Source organism: Gracilinanus agilis, chromosome 2 (assembly GCF_016433145.1).
Source record: "Gracilinanus agilis isolate LMUSP501 chromosome 2, AgileGrace, whole genome shotgun sequence".
In the NCBI taxonomy this organism is placed as follows: Eukaryota; Metazoa; Chordata; class Mammalia; order Didelphimorphia; family Didelphidae; genus Gracilinanus; species Gracilinanus agilis.
The window spans coordinates 31,693,963-31,710,499 of record NC_058131.1 but is presented as its reverse complement, the minus strand read 5'-3'; the positions used below and the strand labels follow the sequence as shown (position 1 = coordinate 31,710,499).

Here is a 16,537-nt window from a genome sequence, read left to right as displayed (position 1 = left end):
GAGATCTCCAGATGGCCCCCAGTGTGTAAGCTCTTGGTGTTAACAAAGAGAAGGGACTCATTGCCCTTGCTGAAATTTTCTTCCTTCAAAAACTACCTCCTCAGGTTATTTGTAAGGGTTTTAACTGATCCTTTGACAGTTCAGATTTTGCATTCTCTGGTTTTGGTTATATTAAAAATGTTAGCCACCAAACATTTGGTAGATTTCTCCATCCAGAGCCAGTTGGCACTGAAGACATGTAATCATCACAAGAGCTCACATTTCTATAGCCCCTTGCAATATGCAAAGAGATTTCCTCCCAACGAGGACCCCTGGGATCAGGTAGTCCCAATATTTTTGTTGCCTTTCTTCTATAGAAGGGAAGCTGATGCTGAGAAAGGGCAAGGGCCTTGCCAGAGCTCACAGGGCCAGTAAAGTTTGAACTCAGGTCTTTGGATTGTGACTGGTGCTTAACTCCTGTCAGAAAAAGGCAGTTTTAAAAGTACGAAACCAACTCTTCTTGGGTCCATATCCTAGCTGTCATTTAGGGAATGCCTCCTTGACCTTATGGAGCCTAGAGGCACACAAATGTGTAGGTACAAAGGACAAGCTATAACCATTGTACACATTTTATTTAAAATATATGTCTTTTATTGTTACTGTGATTATTTTTAGTATTCCTTAGAATCATTTTGTAGATGAGAAGGGACAGTGGAAGGGGATTTAAGATGGAGAGAAAAGTAGAAGCTGTTAAGAGCTGAAAAGGGCCTAGAGAGCATCGATCTAATCCTACTCCTTTTATACAGGAGATGAGGAAGGCAGGGAGGCAGAGCTGTGGGTCAGTGTTACTTGTGTTCAGCACCAAGGAAGAGGGATCATTTAGCATCTGCCTGGGCTATTAACAGAAACCATTGCAGGTTTTGGAGTTTTCCACTTAAAAAAATTCAAGTGAAGAGACTTAAAATCAATCTGAGGTCAAGGCAAAAAGTGCAGAGTAGACTGGAGGGCTGGTATGAATGGCTGTTCAGAAATAGTAGTCTCACCCATTTGCAGGGCTGACTTCCTTGCCTTATTCTCAGCTCATTTTCATGTTCTTTTCATTTTCAGGGATTGGTGGTGACCCCTTTAATGGAACAGATTTCATTGACTGCCTCGATGTCTTTCTGAAAGACCCAGCCACAGAAGGTATCATCCTGATTGGCGAGATTGGTGGCAATGCTGAAGAAAACGCAGCCGCGTTTTTGAAAGAACACAATTCAGTAAGAACATTTTGGCTAATTTTATGAATGGGCTTTAGCTGGGGGGAAGCTATTATTCCTGTTGGGTAAAAGTAATTCATAGGCTCCTAGCCATTAGACTTGGCTTTCCAAAGCTTTTTTTTAGAAGGGCTTTCAGAGTTAGGTAAAGGAGGTTCAGCACCCTGGTCAGAGCCATGTGGTTAGGAAGGGCCAGAGCTGTTCATTGAAGCCCTCCTGTTCTGTCTTCAGGCCAGGGCTTTTCCTCTTATGCCACATGTTTTCTTGACAACATAAATATGAAATATGGAATTTGAATAGATTAATAAAAGACTTGGGAGATTGAAGATTGTTGGCATCCCTTGAGCTCAGCGAGGTTATAAGAAGTTTTTATTTCTCATATAAACCGCTTTCCTAATCCTCTTTGGGGAAGGGGATGCACTGGTAGAGTGTGCTGTGAGTGCTCTTCCTCACTTTCTTTAGTCATCTCTGGAACGTGAATCACGTTAGAAGTGTATTCCACTGGGCCTGAGCTGCTACCTTTCATGCTTTCCTTTTTTAAGAGAGTCCACATTCTACTCAGACAAAATGCTGAAAAGAGTGAAATGAAATGGGGCCCTGATCCTTGAGGGGCGTAAGAATCGAGTTGGGGAGGCTAACCATAAGCTGCCCAAATTGTGCTGTCTTTTTTTTTTCAGCATAACTAAGTCTGTTGTTCTCTCTGGAGCCCTAGTGAAGGCAGGGGCAATCAGTCCTTCCCCAGTAATCCCATTGGATGGTGTGGTTTGTTGTTAAAGAGTAGAAGGACGGGAAGAGGAAGAAGGAGGGAGGGAGACGGGGCACCAGGATAGTGTGTGTGTGTCTTCCTGGGGAAGGGAGGAAAGAGTTTCAAGGGTAGGGAAGGGGTCAAGGTGATAGGATCAGATGCTGAACTGAGGCCAAAGGGAAGAGAGTCGAGAAAAGATTGTTTAATTTACCAATTATTTGTTCTTTAGTGACTCTTTGAAAGGATAGTTTTAATAAAGTGAAGAGAGAGAGCAGAAGGCAGTCTGCAGATTGGTTTAAGGAGATTATGGAGATTGTGGGTACTTGGGAAGTACAGATTTTTTCTGGAATAACTTCCTAACTTCATTGTGACCTCTAGAGCTTCCTGTACAGTGCCTCACTAATTTTCCTTACTCACTTTTTATCATGGTATTTCCCCCCTCTAATGCCCATGGATACATTCTGGACTGAAGGGGAGGCAACATGTAAATGAGAGGTGTCTCAGCCTTGGCTTTCTGGCAGCTGCAGTAGTCTCAAGTGCAGCTCAAACCAGATTAAACTGTAATTGGAAAGTATTTAGCAGAATAAATAAAAATACAATAAAAACAGATATCCTGTGACTTTGTAGCTTTCTAAGTTCATATGATGCCGCAGGGATCGGTTTCTATTTGTTTGACACCACAGATGTAAATAACTAGTGTACACAAAATCTACAAAGAGAAAATAGAAGAGGATCTCAGAGGGGAAGGTGGGAGTTCCTTCAGAAAGTGAGATTGGAAGCTAAGAGGCCGAGGAGAACAGGGGTCAAAGAGAGGAGATCAGCAAGTAACCCAGTGTTGATGGACTGGAGAGCATGTGGAGGGCAGGAAAGTGGAAGAAGACTGGAAAGGTAGGAAGCCTTTAATGCCAAACAGCTTTTTATTTGAGCCTGTAGATAGTGGGGAGCCCTGGAGCATCCCAGGGAAGCAGGGCTGGGAATCTTGGGCCTGCCCTCGAGGAAGATCACTTTGGCAGGTGAGTAGAGGTGGGGCTGGAGGCAGTGAGACCAGTTACAAGGATGGACTGAAGGGTAGAGGAGAAGTGAAGAGGCCTTAGACCAGGACGGTAGCTCTGAATGGAGCCGGAGGGTGTACCTGAGGCATCTCCTGAGGGTAGAATTGACCAGATTTTGCCATGGATTGGATAATGGGTTGGTGGGTGCACTTGAGTATTTGAGGATGACCCAGATTGGTGAACTTGGGGGAGGGGACTGGGAGGAAGGATGTGGTGTCCTGCAGAGTGAAGCATTTGAGGGAACAAATGGGTTCTGCTTTGGACATTTCATACGAGATGCCTGCTGGACAAGAGGGAGCCTGGAGCTCCGGAGAGAGCCTAGGACTGGATCTGAGAATCATCTGCAGAGACGTCATGGAGCCTTTGGGAACTGCTAAGATCCCTGAGGGAGAGAGTAGAGAGAAGGCCCAGGACAGCTGGGGGGATGACGCCCACAGTGGTCATAATATGAACAAATATCCAGCAGAGAGTGTTTTAAACAGCCCTAAGTCTCCGTCAGTATTAGCAGACTAGCTGGAGGGGCTGAAGTTTGAGTAGAATACCTGAGCAGCTAGACCTGGCTCAGGGCTCTTTTCCTATGTCTCCGAGGAGAACCCTGTAGTTTTAATCATGCCTTAATACTTGGTGTTGCTTTTCTTGGCCGGTGGAAGCTGCTGGGCCTCGGGGCGGCCTGACCTTCCACACCCCCATCACCTGCAGGGGTTCTTGAGTTGGAGTTGCGCAGTTTGATTGACTTTTTCATTAGAGTGCTTTCCAGAAGCGATCCCTTCTGTGTTTAAAAATAGCATTCCACTCTCTCCACAGGGTCCAAATGCCAAACCTGTTGTGTCCTTCATTGCCGGCCTGACTGCTCCTCCAGGAAGGAGGATGGGTCATGCTGGGGCCATCATTGCCGGGGGCAAAGGGGGAGCGAAGGAGAAGATTGCAGCCCTGCAGAACGCTGGGGTGGTCGTCAGTATGTCCCCTGCCCAGCTGGGCAGCACCATATACAAAGTGAGTACCGTGGGCCACTCCTGTAGTGACTCTCGATTATTTAGCATTATTAGCAGTGCTTAGCAGCCTGGGCCCATCTTTGGCCTCTGAAAACCAGAGTTTTCTCTCCTGGATCTTAATCCTTTTCTTCCATTCAGGTACTAGTTCGTTGAGGTTGAGTAATGCCATTAACATTCTAATTGGGCAGGACCACAAATAACTCCCTGAGTACAGATCGTGTGGAACCTCGGGTTGCCTGTTGGCATACTAGGCTGCAAGCTATGGGTCCCCAAGAGAGCCCCATCGACTCCTCACCAAGGGTCAAGTCCTTTTTGGGGGCTGCACACAGCTGGGGAGGGTGTTTTTTTCTTTTTTGAAAGGAGTCAGAAAGGGCATCCTAGGGGTCATAGATGTCAGTCTGGATGGGACCTGAGAGGTCATCTAGTCAGCTTTCTGGGTGAGGAAACCGAGGATTAGCTAAGTGAGAGAGTGCAGGAATGGTAGGCTGAGCTCCAAGGAGCTTCTTCCAGCCCCCTTGCCCCTTTGGCACTGTCTGTGAAAGTTAGCCAAGTGGAGGGCTTTTGAGGGAGAATGGCAGAGAGGGTGGTGGGGCGCAGACCCACGAGGGAGGCAGATTTTATTTCTGGACTGATGGCCATAGATTTTCATTTTGTGTTGGAATTGACAGTGAGTTAAGTATCAACAGTCGAATGGCTTGGTGGTTATCTATTATTATTATTATTGTTATTGTTATTGTTATTATTATTATTATTATTACTGTCACTATTATCTGCCTTGTAAGGTTCTTCTCTTTACTGCCAGGGCTCTGATTTCTTTATGGGGTGTTCTCGGTGTCTTGTTTTTTTCTTTCTTACTCAGAACCCTGGGATGTAAAAGGTCCCAAGGAGCCTGACTTGCCAATGATCAGTTCCACTCAGTGTTTGTGCCACCTCTGTTCTAGTGAGGGGAAGGAGCATCTGTGTGGAGAGCCTTTTTCATAATATTCTGAGAACAGCTTAGACTGTTTCTCTAGGGCCTTGTACACAGTAGAGGCTTAATAAATGATCACTGATTTAACTGAATGAATTATCACCGATTTTTATCTGTGGTCAAGGCAAGCCAGAGTTAAAAACATTTTTTTTAAGCCCCTACCTTCCGTCTTGGAGTCAATACTGTGTATTGGCTCCAAGGCAGAAGAGTGGTAAGGGTAGGCAATGGGGGTCAAGTGACTTGCCCAGGGTCACACAGCTGGGAAGTGTCTGAGGCCAGATTTGAACCCAGTATCTTCTGTCTCGAGGCCTGGCTCTCAATCCACTGAGCTACCCAGCTGCCCCCAAAAACATTTTTTAATGCTGACTTGATTCTCTCTTTCTTGACCTTATCTGTGGGTGAGAGTTAAATAATCTTTAGTTTTCCTGTTGTCCTCTTGTGCTGTCCCCCACCTGCTGAACAGGTTCCTATTAATTGTCACCCGGTTTAAGAGGGACCTCTGAGGTTAGAGAGCAAAATCGAAGGAACAGTGTTTATAGAAGGGAGGGAGGGAGGAAGGAAAGGAGGAAAGAATGGAGGGAGGAAGGGGGAAGGGGGAAGGAGAGAGAAAGGGGGGAGGGAGGAAGGGAAGGGAGAGAGGCAGGGGTGGGCGGGTGGGCGAGCTGGCCTCCTGGCAATGCTTGAATCAGTGACAGACTGCGCTATCAGATTGCTCCAGCAGGTGGCAGCAGAAGCCTTGGGATTTCACAGACTTCTCATTGATACTCATGAAAAGCCTTTTCAGAGCCTCCCTTTGAGGTGTTTTTCTCAAGCCTGGAGGAATTCTGAATTTTGTTTTTCCCCCTGGCATGCTTCACTTCCCTGTTTGCCTCATTACAGGCTCCAGTTAGGGCCTATTCTGTCTGTGCAGTCATGGGGGAGTACAGGGATGTTTGTCACCCCAAAAAGGGCCCACCGCCTAGCTGGTGCAGGGAGGGGCGGCTGACACACGGTGCTGCAGGGGACTTCTGAAAGGGCCTCCTCCCTGCACTTTGTCTCTGCCTGCGGTGGTGGCACAGAAGATCCTGGCGGTGAGGTTTCTGAATCCTGTTGGCCGTGGCTCTCACTCGGCTCTCTTTGTCCCTTCTTTTCTCCTGTCTCTGAAGGAGTTTGAGAAGAGGAAGATGTTATGAAAGTGAGAGAAAAGCCTTGGAATGAATCACTGTAGAAATGTGAACCAGCAGTTGCCGGCACCCCGCATAGCTGTTGTCCACTCGGCGTCTGCCTCACGACGGCCTCCCTGTCTGGCAGGAAGCTCTGTGTGACCTCTGGGTCGGCCTCCACTCAGATGTATTTTCCTGATTGTACATCAGTCACATAATAAATCTTTTATTTGATTGGAATGTGGCCTTCTGAAGTTCATTGGGGGGCAGCCGGCTTGGGAAGGGGGAGCGAGGATTGAAAAGCATTTCCCAAGAATGATCTCTGGGGAACTGGACGTGTTTGGATGCTCTGGCGAAGGAGAACGAATTCGTTTCAGAACTCCCTGCCTGCCATGGTGGCCGCTCACCCCTTGAGCCGTAGCTCTCCTCCTCCTGACTCCACATTTCCTCAGGCCCATGTTTGGGGCTCAGGAAGCTTCCTGGGGCCAAAGCACAGTGGCAGGGGCCGAGAGAGGAAGCTTTTACTGACAGGCCAAATAAAGGAGGCCGAGTTAAGAACCAGCAGCTCTAGTGAGCAGCTCAGTTGGAAAATTGAGCCTGGGGGCCGCTAAGTATTTCAGTGGACAGAGCTTCAGGCCTAGAGACAGGAGAGTCCTGGGTTCAAATTTGACCTCAGACACTTCCTGGCTGGGTGACCCTGCACCAGTCTCTTAACCACCATTCTCTAGCCCTTACCCTTACACTCTTCTGCCTGGGAATCCATACACAGTACTGGTTCTAAGATGGAAGGGCAAGTTTTTAAAAAAGAAAAGTTGAGCACGAGGTGCTTGACCGTGTCTAGTTTTGAGTGGCAGGAAGCAAGAACGAACCTTGACTGCTAGAGGCTGATGGTCAGGCTCTTCATGACCGAAATGAATATCGAACCACTGTGTTAAAGGTCTGCCAAGATAAAGCCGTGACACCAATATCCATGAGTAGCCCTCAAGAATATCTGTCTCTGGGAGAGCTAGGGCTCTGTGGATAGAGAGCCAGGCCTGGAGTTGGGAGGGCCTGGGTTCAAAAATGCCCTTAACTTAAAACACTCCTGGTTATGGGACCCTGGGCAAGTCACAACTCCAGTTACCCAGTTCTGACTGTTCTTCTGCCTTAGAACCAATATGTAGTATCGATTCTAAGTCAGAAGGGAAGAGTTTTAAAAAAAGTCTAGCGATGGGCCTGGCATCCAGAATCTGGGTTCAAACCCTGCTTCAGACACCACCTCTTATCATTAGGGACAAGTTCCCAAACCTCTCTTAAAATGGGAAAAATGGTGATGACGACGGTCCTCTGTCATGTAACTGTCTCAGGAGTGTTTGAGACTCACCCATGACTGCCCGTCAAAGTTTTGTCCGTCTTCGAGGGCGAGGACCACAGCAGCCCTTGTCACCCCATTGCACGCACAAACTGCACCCGGCAGAAGAACTAGACCAGCTCGGAACCAAAAGTGCCCCACGTGGGATTATGGAAGGCGAGGCTAGGGAAAAGGCACTTTTCTGGGCGAATTCTGGGCCAGGCCCCGTGCTAAGAGCCAAAAAGAGGGGAAGAGAGCCCTTACCCTGCAGGACTTCACGTTCTTTTCTTTCAAACCCTTCCCTTCCATCTCCGCATCAGGTCTAAGGGAAGAGCAGCAGGCGCTGTGTTCTGTGCAGACACAAAGGGCAGCTAGCCAGGGGGTGCCATCGGCACAGCGTGCTCGAGTTCCGATTTGGCCACAGACACTTCCTAGCTGTCGCTTCACCCTGTCAGCCTCAGTTTCCTCATCTGCAAGATGAGCCAGAGAAGGAAATGGCAAACCTCTCCAGCATCTGCAAGAAAACCCCACAAGGGGTCACGGAGAGCCAGATGTGACCGAAAATGACTAAAACAGTACAAAGGAGGCAACAAATGTGCTCAGGATCGTAGATCTAAGACCAGAAGGTTTGTTACGGGTGGTGCAGCTCTAGCTCCCCCTTCATTTAGGTGCCCTTCCTTTTCCCTGGTGCCCTGTCAGAGAAGCCCATTCTGGGCTCAGCCCAAATTCTGCCTCCTCTGGGATGCTTTCACTGGCCAGCCCAACCCACAGGAATGTCTCCCTCCACTGAGCCGTCCCACTAGTCATTCACTTCCATGTTATCTCCACATACATCTATGTGTGTGCTTTCTTTTTTTCATTTATTTATTCATTCATTTACCTATTTGTTCATTTATTCTTTCATTCTTTCATTCATTCATCCATTTATTTATTTATTTATCTGTTTGTTTGTTTGATTATTTATTTATTTATTTGTTTGTTTGTTTGTTTGTTTATTTATTTATTTTTGAAGCCCTTAACTTCTGTGTATTGGTTCCTTGGTGGAAGAGTGGTAAGGGTGGGCAATGGGGGGTCAAGTGACTTGCCCAGGGTCACACAGCTGGGAAGTGTCTGAGGTCAGATTTGAACCTAGGTCCTCCCGTCTCTAGGCCTGGCTCTCAATCCACTGAGCTACCCAGCTGCCCCCTACATGTGTGCTTTCTTTCCTAACTCCATCCTGAGTGCCTTGGAGGCCAAGTTCAGGTCTTATTCATTCATTCTCAAGTCTCCCCTTTTTTTAAAGCTCTTCCCTTCCATTTTAAATCAGTACAGCAGCTAGAGCCTCCCCCCTTCCCACTTCCTGTACAAACCTGGGTAACTTCTCCCATTTCCTATTGAACGATAGGATGTGTACACATTGTTTTCCCCAGCAGAATGGAAGCTCCTGGAGGGCTTTCTGGTTTTCTCTTGCCTCCCTCGGCGTGAACGCAGCCTGGCACACAGTAGGCACTTAATAGTATTTCTTTACTGATTAGTGGAACCTGTTTCAGTCCCATCCGTGTTGACAGCTGTAACAGGCCCGGCGTATTTCCATGCCACCAAGAGGTGTTAATTGAGTTGTGAGTGAAGGTTTGGGGGGAGCTTATTTGTATCCGATGGAGACGAGGCTTTCGTGGGGAACCGCTGCCAGGGTTTGCCCAGAGCACCTGAAGGACCCCACCGTGCATTTCATTATTATTTCACAGTTTTGTTCCCAAGTTGGAGAATAGGCTGTTTCCTCAGGAAAACGTATATTCAAGCTGTGTGTGTAATTTGGAAGATCTACTTCCTTTGACGCTTATATTATTTCAACTTTCTCTCTTTAACCTTAGCCAGATGGTGCTGGGCTGTGTTATGTGATATTAATAATGTCAGAACTGACTGCAGTTAGAAAAAATGCCGAAAACATACACTCGGAGTATATTTCTTACAAATTATTACTAAGTCCACGCTGGAAAATGCTATTTTACTGTAGGAGTTGATGAAATGCCAACGGTTGTAAATGAGTAATACCAGCTCTAGCAAGAGGCCTGATGAAACTTTGGATTGCCTTTCTTATAAATGGAAATAAAAAGGCCCAGAAAATCAAAACAGTTGAGTAATATACACGTGAGATCAAGTCTCGCTTCCCCAAGGTAAATGACCATTTCAGCTCAACTTTCAGAGAAGCTTTAATGTGGTGCTAGAAGGTCGTTAGTACAGACTCTTCTATTGTACACATGAGGAGAGGGGACCTGCCTGAGGGCACACTGGCAGCAAGTCGCACTGCATCATTAGAGTCTCACACGTTGGATCCCCACTTAGAGGAAATCAAGGGTCCAGATGCAAAACGAAAAACTCCAAAAATACTTCGTATGTCTTCTACGTTTGTAGAGAACATTTCCGTATATTCCCTATATTTTTGTATAGAACATTTCCAAGTTTTGCCACAATAGAGTGTAAGCTTCTTACACACTGGGATTGTTTTATTTTCTGTCTTTGTATTCCAAAAATTCCCAGTGTTTGGCCCATGATAGACATTTTTTTTAATAATGATGTTTATTTTTCTTTTTAAACCCTTAACTTCTGTGTATTGGCTCCTGGGTGGAAGAGTGGTAAGGGTGGGCAATGGGGGTCAAGTGACTTGCCCAGGGTCCCCCAGCTGGGAAGTGTTTGAGGCCGGATTTGAACCCAGGACCTCCCGTCTCTAGGCCTGACACTCAATCCACTGAGCTACCCAGCTGCCCCCATCCATGATAGACATTTGATAGATGTTGATTGAGTGACTGTGTCTTTGGAAAACTGAATTCGAGGAACTGGATTCATATCGAAGTAGAATTGATTCCAGTTAACACAAAGAAGAGAGCTTGACCATCAGGCTGATAAATCCCTGAATTACTCGAGACAGTTGTGACGTCTCCATCCCAGAAAACCTTTAAGAACAGAACAGACATCCATCTGCCTTAGCCTAGTCAGGTTTTTCCAGCCTACAGGCTGTAGTTCTTTGACTGAATGATCAATCATTCTATCAGGTTTAGAATTAACCACTGATTTGTGAGCTTTTTTACTCCGTTCATAGATATTCAACTTGGAGCAACTTCAGAATAGAAAATACCTAATATTTCTCTTGGGGATGCCGTAGAGGAGTTACTGGGGTTTCGATAAGTTCTTTCAAAGCCAGAAGATGCCGTTGGCTTAATGGTGTTAGGGAAGATAATACCCAAATATGCACAACAGGAAAGAAATGGAATGGATAAGGGGGGGGGTTCTGTTGTTAAGGCCTGTCGATTTCACCCCTGTGGTACGTCACCAATAGTCCCCCTTCTCTGATACTGCCCCCATGCTGGTATAGACCATCACCACTCACCCGGATTGTCGCCATAGCTGCTGGGTGGTCTGCCTGCCCCCAGACTCTCCCGGATCCAGGCTATCCAGCCCCCAAAGTGATTTTCAAGTCATTCCCCCCCCAGCCCATAAATTTGAACATCATCTCATGGCCTCCAGAAGGGAATCCAAAATGCTCTTTTGTCACTCAAAGCCCCCAAATCTTCTTCTTGGTTGTGTTATGGTAAAAACTGGGGTTAACATATATTTTGTCTGGGTTCAGAAGGGTGAGTAGGAGACAGGAATGGACAATAGGATGGGACCTAACAAGCTGGGGAAATACAGTTCAATGAATGATTTGGGCAGCTGACAGGAGTGATGGTTGGATCTTAACTGCCGCACTGGTCCACCTAGCCAGGGAGTCTGTGAAACTAACAAGTGAGTGGACTGTCAAAAGGTTTTATAAACAGGGGTTTTAATAAGAATTGAGGGTCAGGGATAAAAGGGAGAGGTCACACTGAATCAAATCACTAAAGACCACACAGGGGCTGGGAGAATGGGTTAAAGCCTACCCTGCTCTAATCAGACTATTACAGACTAGAAGGGAAATGGGTCTCTCACAAAGTTATGTCCACTTCAGCTCCTCTTGATGGCCCAGGAAATGGGTCCACAGAAAGGTAAATCCAGGAATGTTAATCAAGGAGCTTGTCTCAGACTGGGATGTCCACTACTCTAGCTAGATCTTCTTGCTCATTTGATCTTCCCTGGCAGGTCTTCCTTCTCAGTGGTAACTCCCCACTCCTTGGGCTCCTCACTGGGCAGGTGAAGGCACCCACACCCTCTCCCTTTCCTGTCCTCAAGGGCAAACAGTTTTTTACCTTCATTCTATTTAGAATGTCCCTGGCTGACAGCCAAGGCTTTTCCCCTTAGTCTGTCTGCTAAGTCTGCTTTCCTACTTTTAAAGTCCATTTCCTATTACAGTTGGCATAGCCTCTATCCTGAATGAGAATTTATTTGTTATATACTCTTTAAAAGAAAATCCTTCCCTTTATTAGAACTAATAGTGTTTAGAATCACTATTAGAATTGATACTGTTTGTGGTTCCAAGGTAGAAGAACAGTAAGGGCTAGGCAACAGAGGTGAAGTGACTTGTCCAGGATCACACAGCCAGAAAGTATCTGAGGTCAAATTTAAACCCTGGACCTCTTATCTCTAGACCTAGCTCTCAATCCATTGAGCTACCTTGCTGCCCCTCCTTATCCTGTCTTAATTCTTCTATCAGGGCTCTTGAGTAGAAAGGCTCCCATCAATTCCTGTATGTTGGAGAATAATTTCTGTGTACCCCAGATACCATCCAAACTACAGGTTTTTACCATTTCCTTTGTTCTTAGGAAGCCCCAGGAATGTGTTTCTTTCATGAAACCTGGCTGACAGGAAGGTTTTACAATGATTCTTTTCTGGCATACCTGGCACTCATCCCTTGCCAGTGTGGGGAAGGGCTGAGAGTCGGATGGGCCTCTTCCTCATTAGTGACCAGTTAGAGATGTCTTGGGACAGTCCAGGGAGGAGCTGCCTGATCCAAGAGGGAAGGGCGTCTGGATCTAGGGAGGGAAACCCTTTGCCTAAAAGAGTGTGTCTTGACCGGTCAGTTAATAAATTCTTTTAAATTGAGAAATCCTGACCCTTGAGAATTTCAGCTGAGTGACCACAGGAGAGACTTTGAATTCTTCCCATATTTTTCGGACTAGCTACTGCCTGGTCTTTTCTCCCCTTATTATTATAACTTCCTTCCCTTTGGGCACTTGGTAGCCTGGCCAAACTGGCCCTCTTGGCCTTCTTCATGCGTTCTCTTCCCCGTCCCTGTGGGAGTGTGTGCCTTTGCATCATCCTTCCCCCCATGCGTGAACCTCCATCATCACCTCATTCTCTTAGAATCACGTCTGTCCTAACTCAGCTAATGTTCTACCTTTACCAGTAAGCCATCTCTAATCCTTCAGTTCAGGCGGTGAGGGAGAACAGTGGAGTTCAAATCTAGCCTCAGCCACTTACTAGCTGGGTGAACCTGGGCAAGTCACTTCACCCTGTTGGCCTCAGTTTCCTCATCTGTAAAATGAGCTGGAGAAGGAAATGGCCAACCACTCCAGTATCTCTGCCAAGAAAACCTCAAATGGGATCATGAAGAGTGGGACATGGCTGAAATGATGCAACAGTAACATATCCCTCCCCTTAGCCACTAGCGCCCAACCCTGGTTATTTTGTATGTATTTTTCATGTATTTATACATGCACTTTTAGAATATAAAGTACTTGAAGGCAGGAGCTACTTTGTACACGTGGTACTCAGCAGAGTACTTGGGACCTAGCAGGCACTTAATTCATGATTGATTCATCTTGTATTTGCAAAACTGTACAAGATACAAGATTTTATATTTATCCCTAAATTAATGTCATCTTAGATTTAGCTGAACTTTTCTTTTCTTAGATCCTGAAAGTTATCTAACCTCTAAGCCATCTCTCCTAATTTTGTGTTATCTGCAAATCTGCTGAGCTTGCTATCTTGCCTTTGTCCCTGTCTCTGATAAAAAATGTTCTAATAGTGCAAGTCCAAGGATGGTTCTCTGGGGCATTCTGCTTATGGCCAAAGGCTCTTCAGCAGAGCTTCAGGAGAGAGTAGAAGAAAGCCTATTAAATGAGAGGAATTTGAAATTGATGAGAAGAAAGCGTCTTTTCCAGAAAAAAAGAAAGTGGCCTGTGTGACTTCAGAAAAGTGACTTGCTCTCCCTTTGCCTCAGTGGCTCCTACTACAGAATGAGACACACAGCTACTCTGAAAACAAGTTAAGTCCCTTCAGTTTATCCAAAGGTACTAAGTATCTAGGGTACCGGTCTTGAAATCAGGAATACACATTTTCTTGAGTTCAAATCTGGCCACAGACACTTTACTTGCTATGAGACCCTTAGCAAGTCACTTTGATAATTTCTTGTGTTATAATGTGTAAACTTAAAAAAAAAAACAACATGCCTTTCAAGTTGTCTGATAGTTCTTAAATTATCTCTCCTGGATCTGTTTTTCAGGTCAGTTGTTTTTCCAAGGGAACATTTAACATTTTCTTCTATTTTTTCATTCCTTTGATTTTAATTATTTCTTGGTGTTTCACAAAGCCTTTGACTTCTGCTTATCTAATTCTAATTTTTAAGAGATTATTTTCTTCCTTGAGCTTTTGAATCTCCTTTTCCATTTGGCCATTTCTACTTTTTAGGAAATTCTTTTCTTCATTTGATTTTTATACTTCCTTTTCCATTTGGCCAATTCTTCTTTTCAAGATAATCTTTTCTTCTTGCGTTGCTTTAATTTTTCTTCCCTATTTTATTTTGTCTCTCTTATTTGATTTTTGAAATCCTTTTTGAGTTCTTCCAGAATTTGGGACTAATTTCCATTTTTCTTTGAAGTTTTGCATGTGGCTGCTTTGATTTCATCATCTCCTTCTGAGTTTGTACCTTGCTCTTCTTTGTCTCCATATGCTGGGGCACCACATCTCATTCTGGGTTTACACTGGCCAGGCACATTGTGGACTACCTTGTACTGTGCCTCACTGCAGGCTTGCATTAGGACTTGGAACTTCAAGGGGTAGGTGTAAAGGTGTTCTGCCATCCGTTTAGGCAGAGTCTTGGGGTCTCGAATTTGGCTTGAGGCCAGGCTCAGAACCTAGAGCAGTTGGAGTGGGATGGAGAAGCTTGCTGTTGGCTTGTGCCTGGACTCCTTGGTGCAGCCTGACTACAGGCTGTGCTTCCTTCTCATCTAGTAAAATAGACCCTCTCTGCCCAATTTCCCAGTTGTTTTTTTAGGAAAATTTTTTACTCCATCACCTTGTTGGTTTTGTCACTCTAGTAGTCGTTTTGAAGCATTATTTTAAGGTTGGTTAGAGAGAATTGTCAGAGAAGTTTGAGCTTTTCATTCCTCTGCTCTGCCATCCAGCTGGCAACCTCTATTTGCCTTAATCCACTGAAAATGGAAATGGTAAATCATTCCAGTATTTTTGCCAAGAAAACCCCATTGGTAGTATGGTCATGGGATCATGGAGAGTCGAATATGTCAGAACAACAACTTCTGACTGAATTTGGCATTCTTTCCAGCACACCAAACTGTGTTAAGGCATATTTATATATTTATATTTATATATATAGTGTATCTATGTATATATACACTAGATGTATATATACATGTATATAAAGATATAATAATTATAATTATATATGCATATATATACTTTATTCAAAGTATATCTGAGAGAAGGAATGAGATGCCTCTGCGGAGTGTTGGAGTCAGGAGGATCCAGTTTCAAATCAGGATTCAGACACTTCTTTTGACCCTGGGCAAGTCACTTAACTCCATTTGCCTAGCCCTGACTGCTCTTCTGTCTTAGAATTTAATACTAAAATAGGAAGCGAGGATTTACAGGTTTAAAAAATAAATCTGGAGGTTATGTTGGGGAGGCCACAAGCATGGATCCCATTAGGATACTTTTGGGTCACCACCTGGGCATGGCTAAAGCACGGCTGCTTGTTGAGCCCAGCTGGCAGGATTTATAGGTTAGCCTGGCATGTATCCAGCCCTTGGGCACATAATTCCTCAACCAAACCCCTATGGATGGGTTCTGAATCTCACCAGTCTTACCCTGAACTCCACTATTCAGTGGATGGCAGCAGTCATAGTTCCAGTGTAGATTTCATTTGGAACTACACCTCGGTCATCATAAGGAGCCTTGGTATACCACTGGTGTATTCTTGGAGTTAAATCATATCCTTTATAAAGTGTGACATGGAGGTCATTCATTCATTTCCATCATATTGGTCTCAGTTTCCTTGGCAAAGATACTGGAGTGGTTTGGGGGCACTCACAAATGTCTTGGAGCCTCAGTTTCTACAATTAAAAATATTACACTTGTAAAGAGGACTGATGAGGGGCATGTCTGATCTTTTTTTTTATCCTTATCTTCCATCTTAGAATCAAAACTATGTATTAGTTCTAAGGCAGAAGAGTGGCAAGTGCTAGGCAATGGGAGTTAAGTAGAGAAATGCAAATCACACCTAGCAGATTGGCCAATATGACAGTAAAGGAAAATAATAAATGTTGGAACAGATGTGGCAAAACTGGGACACTAATACTTTGCTGGTGGAATTGATCCAACCATTCTGGAAGGCAATTTGGAATTATGCCCAAAGGGCTTTAAAAGACTGCCTGCCCTTTAAAATTTTTTTTAATTATAAAGTTAATTAATTTAGAATATTTTCCTATGGTTACATGATTTGTATTATTTTCCTCTCCTCCTCCCTACCCCCTCCCATAGCCAATGAGCAATTCCACTGGGTTTTACCCATGTCATTGATCAAGACCTATTTCCATATTATTAATATTTGCATTAGGGTGATCATTTAAAGTCTACATCCTCAATCATCCCCATCAACCAATGTGATCAAGCAGTTGTCTTTCTTCTGTGTTTCTGCTCCCACAGTTCTTTCTCTAGATGTCGAGAGCATCTTTCTCATAAGTTCCTCAGAATTGTCTTGGATCATTGCATTGCTGCTAGTGGAGAAGTCCATTACATTAGATTGTGTCTCAGTGTATCTGTCTCTGTGTATAAGGTTCTCCTTGTTCTGCTCCTTTCATTCTGCATCAATTCCTGGAGGTCTTTCCAGTTCACATGGAATTTCTCCAGTTCATTATGCCTTTGAGCACAACAGTATTCCATCA

General features: G+C 44.9%; 1 protein-coding gene across 1 annotated transcript in view; it reads left to right on the top strand.

The window, feature by feature from the left end:
- The window catches only part of SUCLG1 (succinate-CoA ligase GDP/ADP-forming subunit alpha), a 35,112-nt gene extending 28,736 nt beyond the window's left edge, over positions 1 to 6,376 (top strand). Inside the window, exons 7-9 of the mRNA XM_044663040.1 lie at positions 1,087 to 1,238; positions 3,837 to 4,025; positions 6,140 to 6,376. Of these exons, the coding sequence (XP_044518975.1) occupies positions 1,087 to 1,238; positions 3,837 to 4,025; positions 6,140 to 6,166 (368 nt within the window). The 3' untranslated portion in view covers positions 6,167 to 6,376. The remainder of the gene's footprint in view (positions 1 to 1,086; positions 1,239 to 3,836; positions 4,026 to 6,139) is intronic.
- Positions 6,377 to 16,537: the final 10,161 nt, after the last annotated feature.